Raw genomic sequence first — 15,246 nt, 5'->3', positions numbered from 1 at the left:
ACACATTGCTGGAGAAGTGTAGCTGCAGCACAACATGTATTAGAGAAACCCTAAATCCTTCATTAGTTTTAAATAGCTTGCATTAAAAAAAAAAAAAAAAAACCTCCAGAGATGAATCTCATCCAACCTGTTTGAATCTCCAAGGTTACCCACAAATTATTCCTCATGTCAGCCCAGCTCCTCTCCCAATAACATACAGTATTTGTGTGTAAAATGTCTGGAGGCACTGAACCCCTGAGAAATATGAGTGAATGACACAAGTCTTTCCACTGACTGCATCATACACACACACACACACACACACATCCATGCCTGGGCACGCAAATACACTCTCCACTGGTGGTTACATATGTGCAGCGGCGCCTCACAGACATATTTACCTGCAAGCATACTTACCCTCCTTGTCTTTGCAGTACACCTGTGAGGAAGCGTCACATTCAGACAGAGTAATGTATGGTATGGATAGTATAGGTTAGGGCATTTGTTTCTATGACAGAGGAAACATTTTTAACAACACCCTGCCAACTTTCATTTTCTTGACTTAGCCAAGCATGCAGATCAGTGGAGGAGACGTTCACCTGAGGAAAGAGAGCAATTTACCAAAATTCCACAGTCTGATAGGCAAAGCCGCCAAACAAGAGAGAATGAGGCTTTGGATGCTAATAAAACAGTACGTGACACCAGAATGCATCAGCTGCTATGCAAGAAGTTCTTCCATGCTTTTTTTTTTATTATTTTTCAAATCAATAATTGACTCCTCCTGTACAAGTTCACTGAAATATTAATGAATGTCAGCATTTTATTGAAGGCAATTTCTTCTGTGCCAGCTCCTGTTCATTCTTTTGTATCTTATTGGCATGATCACACATGTAATGAGATTAAAACAGGAAATTAAATGCTTTTCTATCTCCATTGTCACAAGATGCTGATTATGGCAAATTAGCTCAATATAATGAATCTACCAGAGTTGATATTTGCTGCAGTCTAATTGCTAATTATTATTAATCATTATTCTCCTTTGCTCCCCTATCAACTCTCAACTCTTTAGCATTAAGTTTTATCAAAGATCTTACAAATCCACTTAAATTCTGCCCATTCTGTGCATTGCATAATATTGGGTATGTAACATGGATATACAGTTATCTTGTTCCTTTAAGACTGAAACATGGCTGGTAGCTCCATAAGGCTTCATCTGAAAAGGGCCAAGAACAACAAGATATGTGCGCCATTGTTCAGTTGTGCCTTGAATGTGGGTGTGTGTAGATTAAGTAAGGTATGCACTCACACTCGCTGGGAGTTTCTTCCCCTGAAGCTGCATCACAGGTGAGTCACAGGTGAGTACCTTTTGTGAAGCACGGGCCCTGTTTCACAGTGACCTCATGATCAGTTACAGAGTTGTTCTTGGCTTCTGCTGGTGCTGACGCGAGCGTGCCTGAGCAAGCGACAAGATGCCTCGCAGTGCTTGTTATCTGGTAAACTTCCGAATTTACTCTTCAACTGACTGATAAACATCAACACGATACTTATGTTTGCCGAGTCCCAACGTACACACACACACACACACGCACACACAGGAGTTGGACCGGTTTTAAATCCATTTGGCAACGTCTGACAGCAAAGTCAGTTTCTGGCATGCAGAGATCTCACTCCTAAAATGAGATCTTTCTAACTAGTAATGGACACCAAGCACTAAGAAACAGTGGGGTGCAGGACTGCTTCACTCATAGTAATCAAATCGGATGCCACAAGGCATGCTGGGAGTCAGCTTTGCCATCTGCAATCCCAGACATGAGGATTTGGTCACTTGATAAGTTTACCATTTGTGCTGGAGAGCCAATGTGTGATCAAGTGACAACAGCTTTTTCACATGCTACCTGTATAATTTGTTGTTATTGGTTATGATTTAATTGGAAGAGGAGCATGTTTGCAGAAATGAATGTCAGGGTGCTTTTTTAATTTTAGACCACTGTGAAAAATAATCTAGACAGAAAAAGTTAGTACATCTTTTCCAGTCATGAGTGTATTGGAAAATGGCAACATAAATAGAAAAGAAGTGAAGTGATAAAAGGAAAGACAAGAAAAGAAAAGAAGCAAAGACTTATAGCTGCTTACTAAAATAGGTAGGGAGTCCACTAACAGATCACCTACTTCAGTCAAGAATAGATAAAACATACAAATGATACAGGATGTAATATTAAAAACAAATCATCCAAACTGTGTAGTCATTGTATAGTGATCCTGTTTTATCTGAGGACATTCAAGCAAAATTGTGGAGTTACATTCCACCACTGCCTGATATCAAAAAGTAAAGGAAAAGTAAAGTAATTTTCATGCCACATCATAAACGTAGATATCTAGAACAACTTCTACACTGCACTGCAGCACATTACTGTATAGTACACTTGGACTCTACAAACCAAAATATTATTTATAGTGTTTCAAGCTATATTTCATTTATATTCTGTTATGTCTTCAGTCATTTTACAGTAGCTGCTGGCTCAGCTGGACTGATGGCAGGATAGTAGAAAATGCTTTGAGGTTTGATATCCTGCTGTCTGTGCTGGTAGCAGATTTGAAATTTAATTTTCCCTCCTCCTCCCTTAAAATGTTTTAGGAAAGAATCGACATCACAAATGGGAGCTGTGTGGGATCGAAGAATGTGACTGATTAATATTATTTTCTGTACCTTATACTTATTGATTATGGAAATTATTTTAAAGTAATGCTAATGTCTACAGTACAACTAAGATAAATGTGCATTATAAAGTGATCAAAAGAGAATTACATGAGACAAAGAAGTAAATTAGAGATAAAAAATTCAGGCAAAAGCACAGAAAAAAAAAACTAAAGAATAGAAGCAAGGAGAAAAACGACTAAAAGAAATAAGAGCAATAAAGAGCAATTCCATTTCCTATGGAAGAAGCAATAATTTAAAGATGGGATTCAGTGGTCTGTCTTCTTGAGGCGGGCTCTCTCACAGCAGAGAGGCTTGGGCTGCAGAGGCCTTTTCACCTTGAGTTTGAAGCCTGGATCTACAGCACCACTAGAAGAGAAATCCCTGAGGATTTGAGGCTCCGCTCAGGCTCACAGGGGGTCAAAAGAAAAAAGGTCCCAGATGCACAGTCTACATGCATCTGGGACCCTTTTCATGGTCACACTCAACATGGAGGCCAGTGTTCATTACAGTGTCATATTTACAGTCTGATTTGAAGAATACTGAAACCTGAAAGTGTTTGTCTGGCTCCAGTAATTCCAGCTGGGATTCTGATGCATAATGAGGCTTCAGCCTGAAAAGCCAAAAAAAAAAAAAAACTGGACAGTACAGGGTGGTGCTGTGAAAGACCTGGCCACTCTGAGTTGAAGGTTAAACCTCCACCCCCTCCAACAAGGCCACTGCTCTTACTTTAAACCAGTCTATCTCAATATGAAGTGAATAACTGTTTCTAGTCGTGCCTCCTTTATCTTATCCTTTCACAGCAGGAAAATGCAGTCCTGGCTGTTTTTTGTTTGTTTTGTTTTTTGTTTGTTTTGTTTTGCTTTGTTTTGTTTTTTTGTACACAAAGCAGATACATCAAGTCCAAGTCTTTATTTCTAAAAAATGTGAGGAGACAAGGCTGTACAATTACATATGAAAAACACAAAGAAAGCAGGATATTGTAAGGGTTTGTGGTTGTGATGATTTGAGGAAGACAACAAGTCTCACACTACAATAGGAGTTCAATAATTTCAAGTTTGAGTGTGAAAGCTGTAGTAAGAGTGAATTTATTAGTAATAAATCGCCTCTTGGTGAGGTTTCCTTACGCAGAACAGGGGAAAGCTATTCCTGTTCCTACAAAGAAAAACAAGCTTTTGCTACAGTTTTCTGGCGGGATGATCTATAAGAGTAAATTTTGAATGTGAGTTTTTCATTCATCCCCAATACAAAGGTATTTATATTCAGAGACGCTCTTAGTATCAGTTTCAGTATCATTGACAGCGGATACATCCAAACCACTCTTAGCTACACTCCTGGACTGAGAGCAGCATGAAAGGATGACATGCAGTGACAGAATGCAGCGCATGAATATATTGCAATCATAAAAAAGACTTTGACAGACTGGTTTTTGACAGATTCAAAAGCTTTTGATGAAGCAAATGGTTTGAAGACATGCCCAGAGCAGCACAAACCAGGTGTTTTTTCAACTCCAGCTTGTCCATGAGTGTGACAGATTTCCAATGTCCCATGTGAATGCCACCAAAGTCCTGGAATATTTAATAAAAAGGAAAGAAAGGAGAAAAAAAGAAATCCCAAAGTTTACAAGATGAAGAACAAAGTTAAAGCTTTTGATTCCTTGGGTACATCATGATAGGAAAAAACATGTTAAAATGGGGTCATAAGGCCCACAGAGGCAGAGATCTTAAGGCACGCTTGTGTGTTTTGGCAACAATGCCTTCATTAAGGAGAGAGACTCAGCCAGACTGGAGGTCTTACATACAGATTGTCAGTGAACCGCAAAGATTCAACTTGAATAAAAAGGCAGACACAAAAGAGAAGTAGCATACATAACACTGCTCTGCTGACATGAAGGCAGAGAGAATAGTAGCCAGACAAACATAGAAACATTAACAGCAACAGTTTATATCATTCATACATGAGGACTGTAATGAAACCAGAAGAAATATACTGTACTATATATAGTTTAATTTAGTTGTAAAGTGTGTAGTTGTAAAAAATTCTTTGTAAAAAAGGGTAGTATGTACTGCCTGTCCTGAAGGAACATCCCGACCGTATATACAACCTCACCCATTTTGTTTTTTTTATGCTGAGCCAAACTTGAGTCAGGAAGAGGAAAGGCTCACAACAGGTAGCAAATGACTTTATTAAGTTACATAAAACAACATCTTGGTCATTTGGGAGTGCTAAACAAGAACTGCAATCTTTTCCTACAGTATGTGGAAACATGGACAATTGCAAAATAAGTGGTGCACAATAAATGTAGTGATAGAGTCCCTTCATTTTTTCCTGATGTCACATAATTGCTTACATTCTTTTATTCTTTACAGTGACTGCATAAATCTTATTTATATGCGGCTTTAAGGGTGCACTGGGTGAAGGTCAACTGAAGTGAGGACCTCGTACACTCAACTGAAAAAAAGTGTGAAATTGAGCATGTAATCTTTGATAGCGAGTGGGTCCTGCACACCTGTTCCACGTTGTTTTTTTTTTTGTTGTTTTTTTTTTGTCAGTCAAGTCTAACACTCCTCACTTCAATAGACCCTCAACAGTTTTGCATAGTACACCTTTAAAAGGAAGAATGATTTGGATGGATGCTCCCAAAAAACAATGTATAGACACATTCAAAAATAATTCCTCTCAGTTATCACTTATGACCCACTAGAAGTGTGTGTTGGTGTGTGTATCTACAGAGACCCTGCCCTCTGCCTGGATCTTCTTGTTTTCCTGATTATGGGACTCTTCTGGGCGTCATCCTTTAGGCAGCAGATAAAGCTCGCAGATCTGAATATTATGTTTACAAACCACAACCAACAAATCCTGCTCATTCTGCCTTCCAGTCATCATGATTTGTACAGTACAAAGGGAAATGGGACTGACGCTCCACTTCGCACAGCTCACACAATCTGTTTTCCTCTGGAATATTTTTGAATCCTCCAACCTCAATGGCCAGAGGAAGAATACCAGTTTTCAGACCTTTGGCTCCTAGATAAACAAGAAGCAACATATAATTCAGGGCCAAAATTCTGTTTGATATTCAGTGTTTGTCCTTGATTTTGGCTTTGATAGCATGTAATTTGTGACAACCTGTGGAACCTCTTTTTCTACTCACAACAACAAAATGTTTACTAAAAAAGGCGTTTTGGAAATGATGTATTTGTTTTTATGATGGTTTTGCAGAACCCAAGAGACAAATCATGTATTGATAGTCATATTTATTTTAATCTGTCATGAACTAAACATGAAACTATCAAGCTTGTTTTAACCACAAACTTTAATTCACTCTTAACCAAAGCCCCATTTAAATGATAAAATATTACACTGGTCTACAAGCAAAATGCTTCCAGAATAAAAGTAGTAAAACTTTACCGATTTTCAGTCACTAAAAAAGAAAAAAAAAAAAGTCAAAAGTGATGGTTGGCTCATGTTATCAAGATACAGTAATAAGTCAAATATTGAAATTCTATACAAAGTAATGAGAAAGCGATTATTAATTGAAAGGATATGTACGTGTCTGAGCTACAAGTTCTGACTCAAAACATGTCTGCAATGTAGAACATATTCATATATTCTAATGTTTTGACAGAACATGCCCTCTTTGACATATTATATACTTCGTTACATTTCATAAGCCACGACGAACATTGATCTAACTCATATGTAGCAGCTTTTATAATTGTCAGTGTGTGATACTTTTATCAAATTGTCTCATATTTTTTACCTGAGGAACCAGAGATGCCTCGAAACTGTGTAAACATTGCAGATAACTTCTGTTATATTTCTGGTGAGGTAACCTTTGCATCACAAAAACGCCGTATAACTGCTGTTGTGAAAAAGGCATATCTTCTTTATTTTGGATGCAAAATAGGGGATCAGGATAATATTGCCCCATAATATTGTTGTAACAAGAACCAACAGATCACAGTAGTGGAGCTGTAAGTGATGAGCATGGGGAGCGATTTCACCAGGATATTGCAGCCATGGAGAAAAAAGGTATCAGGGAAAATGGAACCCATCTATGCTGGCTGACTACTGTTGGAATATGTCAAGGGATGATCCTGATGCCGTGTACAAGAGACAAGCCAAAAAGCTCCATGCAATACTGAATAACTGTTGTTTTAAGTGATGTTTTAAGTGATGTTTCAGTTTTATTTTCCTAATACATTTAGTTACAATAAGTCATGAGACTTCTTTTGTTTAATCCTTGCCAGGCTAGCACTTGGACACTTAGGATATAAGTATTCTTTCAAACGCAAGATTTATGTACATGTATATACATAATAAAACTTTGTCATTAAATAGCTTGGAAACATTAGCCAATCATCAGTTTTATCATTTGTTTTCCAGTTCATCTTATCAAAGTATGTAAGATTTAGGATTTAGTATGTAAGATTTGAAGAAGAATTTTATCTCGGAAGCAGACAATTTCCAAAAATTTGTATACCAGTATTATCAGCCAAAAGAAGCCATGGCTCAAAGATCCAAACTTAGATTTTCAGGACGCAAAACTAGCCAACACTATTGATTTGGCAGATTTACGCCTTTAGAGGCTGAACTGTCTGGATTATGAGTGAGATGACAAATGAGAAGTGACATCAATACTGTCTGAGCAAATTAAAAATTACTGGTCAGCAGCTAAGAATGTGTCATTTGAGGCAGGCTAAATTTGTCCCATGGTCAAAGCCACTGATCCTGCTGTTCCTAATGGTTAATTCACTTATTTATTCTAAATCAGAAGGACTCTAAAGTAAATGTGTGGATATTCAGTGCTCAGCAGGAGAAATGTAAAATTAATATTTTATAGGTTCATCAAAATTAGAAGTTTGACTTGCCTATTAGAATAAAAATGATTTAGCACAGAAGTCTAACTGTGAGGCGCCAACACTGGGGAAAGTGAGGCGGCAGATTCCATAATAAATTTCCCTTTAACATCATCAGGCAGTGAGTTTCAGACACACACAACAAACATAAGGACACACAGGTCTGGCTGGTGGCAGAGCAAACAGAACAGCGGCTTCCCCTCCTTAATGTAGGTGCAGCGATTCAGGGCAGATTGATTTCACCTGTGTGTATTTATCTCCTACTCATTGCTCCTCCCAGAGCTCAGCACGGTCATGACAGACATAGAGGACTTTCAGCATCAGCTGATTATTGATAAAATGAGCTACGGACTCGCTGGACTTGTATGTAAAATGAATTACAGCAGCGGGTCTCAAACAGGAGTCCTTAAGGATCCAAGGGGTCCCTGGACAAATGGGGAAAACATTTTTTATTTTCTATCATAATTTTATTGACTTATATATATTGACAGTGAGGGAGTGTATATAGGAACGACTATTATGTTCATAGGTTTTAATCTGCTAATCCACAGTATAGATGTTTTCTATTATTTTCTATTAGATGGGGATCTCTGAGACTACATCTTATCAAATACAGGTCCGCAGCATAATGCATATCAATCTTGGGGTCTTTGACAAAAAGGTTGAACCTCTGGACTACATGTGTGTGGGTGAGGGCACAATATTTGAACTGCAGGGTACGCAGATTGAAAATACTCTGCGGTGTCACATAATCTTACAGAAAGCCTGCCACCCACATCAAATTGTCAACAATCAGACGAAAATTTTGCATTTACTGTTATTGTGGTGTCAGTTTTAGTGTCAGCTTTTGTTACTGCTAATGCCTGTTCACAGCTTGAGTAGACAGCATCAGGCAATCTGTTTCTGCATTGCCCGTTCGCTAGGAACATTAACTGGAAAATACAACCTCTGGCAAATCTGGTAAATTTTGCATGCATATAATCTGTCCAACAGTGAGCATTTTAATCCCTTCCCACACATGTACAGTTTGGGGAAGCGGTGTTACAAATATTAACCACATTTCTGGGTTGTAATTTTCAGTAAATGTGCTCATGCAGTGCATCAGTGTGAAATGGGAAAACAAAAATTCCATTACGATTACAATCCCTTTTATCTTTGTCAACAAAAGTGTGCACAAAATAGATTTACACAAAATGACCGCTTGTTTTACACAACTGGAAACCCTCAAGGTGACATCAATTATGCCTCTATTCATTGTGGCCATTATTTGCTGCAGACAGGCTCTATCAGTTCCTACTGATCACCAATAATAGAGGCTGGTAAAGGTTATAGATTACTCCTTTAAACTCACTTAAGGCTAGAATCAGTATTTGTTAAGGTAGGTGAAAGGTTAAAGTTCACCATGTATTGAGGGGGGTTAGAGAACGATTAAATGATAAAAACAATGTGTGGGGGGGCTTGTGTGTGAGTGTATTTGTGCATGAGGGAGTGTATTTATCTGCACAATTTGAGTGGCTATGGCTTTTCTCAGGACTAAATGTAATGTTATTGATATGTGTGAGGCCGTCCCTTTTGACAGTTACACACAGTCCCTCAGTAAAAGCCTGTCATTGAGCGGTGGATCGGTGAAGGTCAGGGATAATGCACTAAGGTCCCACCTCCTGCTGCCTGCGCTGACAGGAGATCTGTCATCTTAATGAGTCGCATGAAGTCCACTGACATGTTTTGGAGACGTGTGAAAACAACTGTTTCAAGCTCAAGTCACATTCTGCGGAAAACTAAGGGGTTAACAGTTTGTCATAGCAGTCATAATAATTCATCATATTTACCTTAACTGTACTGGAAATCAGTGCCTTAGGACCTTAGTTTGAATTTGACCTCAAATATATAATGTGTAGAAGCCAGAAGAAGTGTTTTTTTCTTACTCGGTTAAATCAAAATGGAAAACACAGCTCACTCATCCAGATGTGTTAAAATTTTAATCCTAATGTTGATTCTATACAGCAGTGAGGTCTGTAGTGGGATAAAAGGTGAGGTTGAAATATTCATGTGCTGGGAGACCACAGAAACCTGGAATACATATAAAGCAGAGCTGGCTTTTTTGGGCAGTCTGAGATCTAAAAAAAAAAAAAAAAAAAAAAAAAAAAAAGGCAATCCTGAATTCGTCTGAACCGAGTCTGACCAAGAGTTCATCAAGCTCCAAGCGCACAGAAATTGACCTTCCTGTGCACAGCATTTATAGTGCACTAATGGGGCTGAAGATTGGAGGCAAGGTGTTGGGCTCCATCTCTCCGTTAAAAAGGATGGACACTGGGCGCCAGACGTTTTGAATATTAACCTGATCGGGCCACCACAGCACCACCACAAGGCCAGCAGGGCAATAAACTTCACATTCAATATCTGCAAGGTCAAAGGAGCAGCAATATTTCTGCACATCACACAATTTATAAATAAATAAATAAAATTACAGTGTGACTTACACCAGTTATGGTGTAATGTTGTGATGTCTTGCTCACTGCTGAGTTGCTTCTCTGTTTGAAGCTGAGGGATCCTCTCAAACCTGACACTACACATGGGTCATGACAATCCAGTCCAGACAATCCGGCTGTTCAAAGCGAACAGTCCGCGTGCTGGTTGCTTTGGAAAAGATTAAGACTGAATGTCATGCCCTGCGTTCCAAATCACATACTTATACTTTTTACTTTTAGTATGTACTGCAGCTGCCCTTACAAAGTATGTAGTTTAGTATGCAATATGCATGCGAATGCATACTATTGGGACACACTACATACATCATCCTTGAGCTCCGACCCTCTTGCTCACTTCCACCGCCGTCTGTAGTGCCACATTTGAATGTTGTTGTCAAAATGCCAGTGCTGTTTCATACTGCGCTGTCTGTCATATTTCTGATCTTCTGTCTTCCTGTCGCTTCTGCTGTCACTGAGCGAGTTTTGTGCGATATGTGTGTTTTTTTGTCTTCCGTATGTGGGCATGGCCTGTACACACAACTCAGTCAGTGCGACATAACGTCCGCTGCACAAAGGATTGTGGGTCAGAATGGCCAGAGCAGCATGCTGAAATGCATACTGCGAAATCTGACCAGATGTAGTAGAACGTCCTGGTACTCTTGGCATACTGCATCTGACATACTATGTATAGGGACATACTAATTCTTTTTTTTCCCTACTAAATAGTATGGTAGTATGGGTAATGTAATGTAGTAAAATATGGATTTATTGTGAACTTTAAGATGTGGGTTGTTGGAGATGCCGCCTGGGAAGATGCTGTGGAAAAGGCGGATCCAGGCTGAACAGATGAGCTGGAAATCCAGATGAAGCAGGCTGCGGCATGGGTGAGCAAGGAGACACTGGGCAGAAGGCAAGAGGGAAAAATGAACACAGGGAGACTCTCTGTTAGATCAACCGGCTTGAGGAAAAGCAGAGAGCGTAACTCAGAGGAATGTAACTTGAGCTGTTACCAAAGATCCTCTATAAGACAGGTACCTCAGTACAGGCTGTGCCAGTGGTATGTAATGGTTGTGGTCTGTTGTTACCACTGAAGCTGGGGTTTTTACCCTGAAGTGCTGATGAGTTGATTGCCAACAGGTGTAGCAGGAGTCAGGGGACAGAGTGAGCCACACACACAAACAAGACAGACACAGTGGCAGTGTTTCCATCAACATATTTTTATGTGCATTTTGAAGTATCGCTTTAGAAAAGGTTGATGGAAATGGCAAAATTCAAAACACTTCCACAGTTTTGCAAAAAAGTTTTTATGCTTGCTTGAGGTGTTTTTTGCCTCTTTCAAAAAATACTTAATCCACTAAATGTGAGATGGGGACACTTGACTCACATAACAATGATGATTACGGGAGCGATTCCTCTGTCAGACAACAAACACGACAGCAGAGGCGACACTACTCTGCTTGGTGAAACGCTAAACTGTGAACCGCTGTGATCAGGTGTGGTGTTGTGGATCACCTGACAGAGAACACCTCCCTTCTATGAGACTTTTAATTCACCACAGAGCTATAAAGGAGCCACAATAATTGTTCTGCATCGATTTGTAATACCTACATCCTTTCACTGTTGGCGCTGTGCAGAGGTGAGGAAGGGAGTTACCTGGGGCTCTAAATAAGCCTGAACTTGAGCTTGTACTTTTCAGAATAATTTGCATAACAGAGTTGATGGAAACCCATCATTAAGTTGCATTTTCTTTTATCGAATTTTTCAAAACATTTTGGATGGAAACCCAGCTAGGAGGAGATACAAGGAAGGTATAGGAAATACAGAGAAACACAAGGTCACAACCTGAGGAGCGTGAGGAGCAAGGGCTACACATACAGGTAAATGGACTGCACTTAAATACACTTTTATATAACACTTTTTTATATACCCCTCACATTCACCTGTTGGTGTAAGGTGCCAAACTGCTCATCGGCACCAGTCAGGAGTTCAGGTTTTACGCGATAGCACTCATCATGCTAAACTTTATTCCAGTGGCAGATAGTCAAAAGCAGTCCTGTAATTTTTGTCTGACTTGTTGTATAGCCTCTTTCTTAGGCCATTTGCGGGTGTTATCAAAATATCCCCATGTTTTCATGTAACGTTTATAATAGAGACAGATGGGGTGAAAGCTGGAAATGAAAGCACAAAAGTAAATTATTCTCGACATAGGAAATGGTTCTAACAGCGCTTGTTTATCTCTCTATAGAGTTTTTTTTTTTTTTTTATAACACTAATAACAAACCTCTGAGGATAAATGCTTGATGTGAACCGTTCTCTGAGTTCAACTTGCTTTAGCTTTAAAGTCATCATCGGAAGAGCGTACTATCCTCTGCAATATCTAAAAGTATCTTGATGGAGGAGTGTGCTTCAAAGGTCCTGGATGAAAGCTGCCAGGTCTCTACGGGGTATTCAGTTCTGTTGGCTTTGTATAAATAGTCCTACACAATTTGGAGCCTTCCTTGTATGATGTGTCTCAAAGGTGGTGCAGCTGAAGAGACATTCATTCATGGCACCTGTAGAGAGGTACAAAGGGGCAACCACTTTGGCACGATGTTTGTGCCAAGTGTCTCCCAAGATAACAGGAAAACAGCTTCCATTAGATGCAGAATTATACCCACCTTGCAATTTCACCAACATATCAAAGAGCTCAGAAGGAATGCAAATATCAAATTTCTGGATATAGGCCTGACTGAAATGCATTGTATCATCATGGAAATAAGACTTTCCCCTCTCCTGTGTGCAATGGATATCTCAAATGAAAAAAAAAACAACTTTCTTTAGAAAAAAGAAGACAGAAAAACTGTAAAAATTGTTGGGACTAGTGAATACTGTAGCCTAAGTTGTGAAGAAGATCCCTTTGCTCCACTTCACATAGATCTCTGTTATCGTTACTGTCAGAGACACAAAGTGGTTTAAATGCCTCGATTCATGCCTCATAAAAAAAAAATAATAACGATATTGTTTTGTTTTGTTTTTTATTGCAGTAATTAAAAAAAGAGTAATTGGTGGACTTGCATTTTTTGCTATTCTACTTTTGTAAAATATCAAAATAAAACATTAAAAAAAAAAAAAAAAAAAAAAACTTCTATTACAAGCTGAAATTGCTGACACCCATCTATCAGTTGTTTGTCCTGTGTTGAAATTGCCATTCAAGTGCTGCCAGGATGCAGGACAAAGTTTGAATCAAATTACACTCAAGTGTGTTTGGAGCTTGCCCAACTGATAAGGCCATTTTATTTAATCCTGTTTGCCCAAGAATGACAAGACAATAGATGCTGTTTTTCCCTAAGAAGTAAACACCAACAGCGTCACAATTGCTACAAATTTATATTCAAAGGTTTGACTGTGGCTGACCTAAAGACAAGCTCTGCACTATAACGCTATTTGAGTGGTTAATGTCGAGTTGCAATGCGTTTCAAGTTAATTCTCAAAACTGTTATCAGCAAATGGACAGGCACTCTGAAGCATTCCTTCAGCTACTATTCAAGGTATTGTTAGTTTTTTTTTTTTTTTAATCTACACTCTATGGCCACTTTATTCGGTCTGCCTGCAAAATTGAATACAATCCAACTGAACTGTTCTGCCATAAAGTTTATTTTTATGATGCCTATAGTGCTCAGGTTTTGTTTTTGTCACAGTAATAGAGGTGTTCATTCAATTCTATGTTTGGCATTGAGCTCATAGTTAGTGGTGCTGTCGTACTGGACTGCATTTTATTGAGAGGTGTTTCCAATATTCTATCCTGCCGTCATGTATATGAATAGGGAGGACAAAAAATTAGAAACACCTTTAAATATACTGTAGCGCTGTACAAGACATCTGTACATTCTCCACAATGTCAACAAAAACTGAACATTATAAACTTGAATTTATAGCAGAGCTGTTGGGTTGCACTGTATTAGGTGGACGCAGTAAAGTGGCCACTGAGTGTATATTTGATATTAGAATATTAAAAATCCACACCCTAACTCAGCAATGACCACAAAGATAGTGGATGCTGTGAGCTGGGCAATCATCTGCACTATTTTTACTGCAGCTTGCCCAGGAGCCCCTTTCAAATTGAGGAGGCATTTCCATGAGGACTTGTAATCAGGTGAAGCAACTTCCAACAAGTGCAATCACAGCTTAGTGCTCTTAATGTGAAACGAAATTCACTCCATCCAGTCCCATGTTCTCAATGATGGGACAAACCCACCACTTCATACTTCTATCGCTTTGGCCAGTTTTCCTTCAACTGTCGGCAATTATTCATACTTTAACAAGCAGTCAGTGTCTTTCTTGTCATATTTTTTTTTTTTTAACTGATTTGAAGATGTATATGCACCAGAGGGAAATGAAATCATTTAGCATAATGGTGGGGAAGTCATTTATTACACGTCACATAATTTTCAAAGTATGTAATGATATTACAGCATCATTTTCTATGGAGATCAGTGAGTTACATCATTTACATCATTTTCTGTTCCAGTAATATGACTCCTATGAGTGAGCCGTGTGAACTGCTCAAATTGTTTTCTTCTTTTTCCTTTTTAATTATTTCAAAACAAAGCTTGCATGTGATGAATAGAAAATTAATCAGAGCCACATCAAGTGCATCGCTATGATTTGTGTTGCACTTCCCTTCTAATAACCATATAGTCTTCACCCTTTGCACTTTTAAATGTCTCTAGACACCATTATCCACTTGAATAATGTCACAAAAGGCTGTGAAAATGTTTTATTCATTAATTGAGTCAGGCGTTCGCTGTAAACTGCAGATAAAAGCCAATCTATGCAAGATGCCATTCACTTGACATATCTCTTCATCTAATAGCTTTGTAATGGTCTTCTCTTGTTGGCCACCTTTCAGCAAATATCAATGATTTGGAAAAAAAAAAAAGGAGTCCTTTTTGTGTCACGTATAGTAAATGGTTATAAATATTTTCTCTCTCTTCTGCTGAGGTTTTAAATATGAGTCTCCAGAGCTTCAGTTAGAACCGCAGCAGGACCGAGCTGAAAGGTGCTGAAGTGTCTTGCCAGGATCCATCTTTCACAGGGTGGGCGATCTGCTCCTCAGGCTCAATGATTAACAGGTCGGATGTTGAAAATGTGTTTCCTCTCTGAGGGCTCTTCTCCTTGCTAAATGTTCTACATGTTGGACTTGTATCAGAGCCTCCCCCTGTCTCTTCAAGAGATGTTTTTACCACCTGAAATACAGAGGGGCATT

At 38.9% G+C, this 15,246-nt stretch overlaps 1 protein-coding gene and 1 long non-coding RNA gene across 3 annotated transcripts in view; one reads left to right on the top strand and one right to left on the bottom strand.

The window, feature by feature from the left end:
- The first annotated feature begins 11,154 nt into the window (after positions 1-11,154).
- LOC115372533 (uncharacterized) overlaps positions 11,155-15,246 on the top strand; it is an 8,417-nt gene continuing 4,325 nt past the window's right edge. Inside the window, exons 1-2 of the long non-coding RNA XR_003929455.1 lie at positions 11,155-11,637; positions 11,789-11,878. This is a non-coding gene — a long non-coding RNA (uncharacterized LOC115372533). The remainder of the gene's footprint in view (positions 11,638-11,788; positions 11,879-15,246) is intronic.
- The window catches only part of mlip (muscular LMNA-interacting protein), a 27,536-nt gene continuing 26,634 nt past the window's right edge, over positions 14,345-15,246 (bottom strand). The window contains exon 12 of one of the 2 annotated variants that reach the window (XM_030070491.1): positions 14,345-15,226. In XM_030070491.1, the coding sequence (XP_029926351.1) occupies positions 15,011-15,226 (216 nt within the window). In that variant the 3' untranslated portion in view covers positions 14,345-15,010. The remainder of the gene's footprint in view (positions 15,227-15,246) is intronic. The other variant, XM_030070493.1, reaches the window with a different exon arrangement.

Source organism: Myripristis murdjan, chromosome 15, assembly GCF_902150065.1.
Source record: "Myripristis murdjan chromosome 15, fMyrMur1.1, whole genome shotgun sequence".
Classification (NCBI taxonomy): domain Eukaryota; kingdom Metazoa; phylum Chordata; class Actinopteri; order Holocentriformes; family Holocentridae; genus Myripristis; species Myripristis murdjan.
Note: the sequence above shows the minus strand (reverse complement) of the source record. Positions and strands in the feature narration are given on the sequence as shown.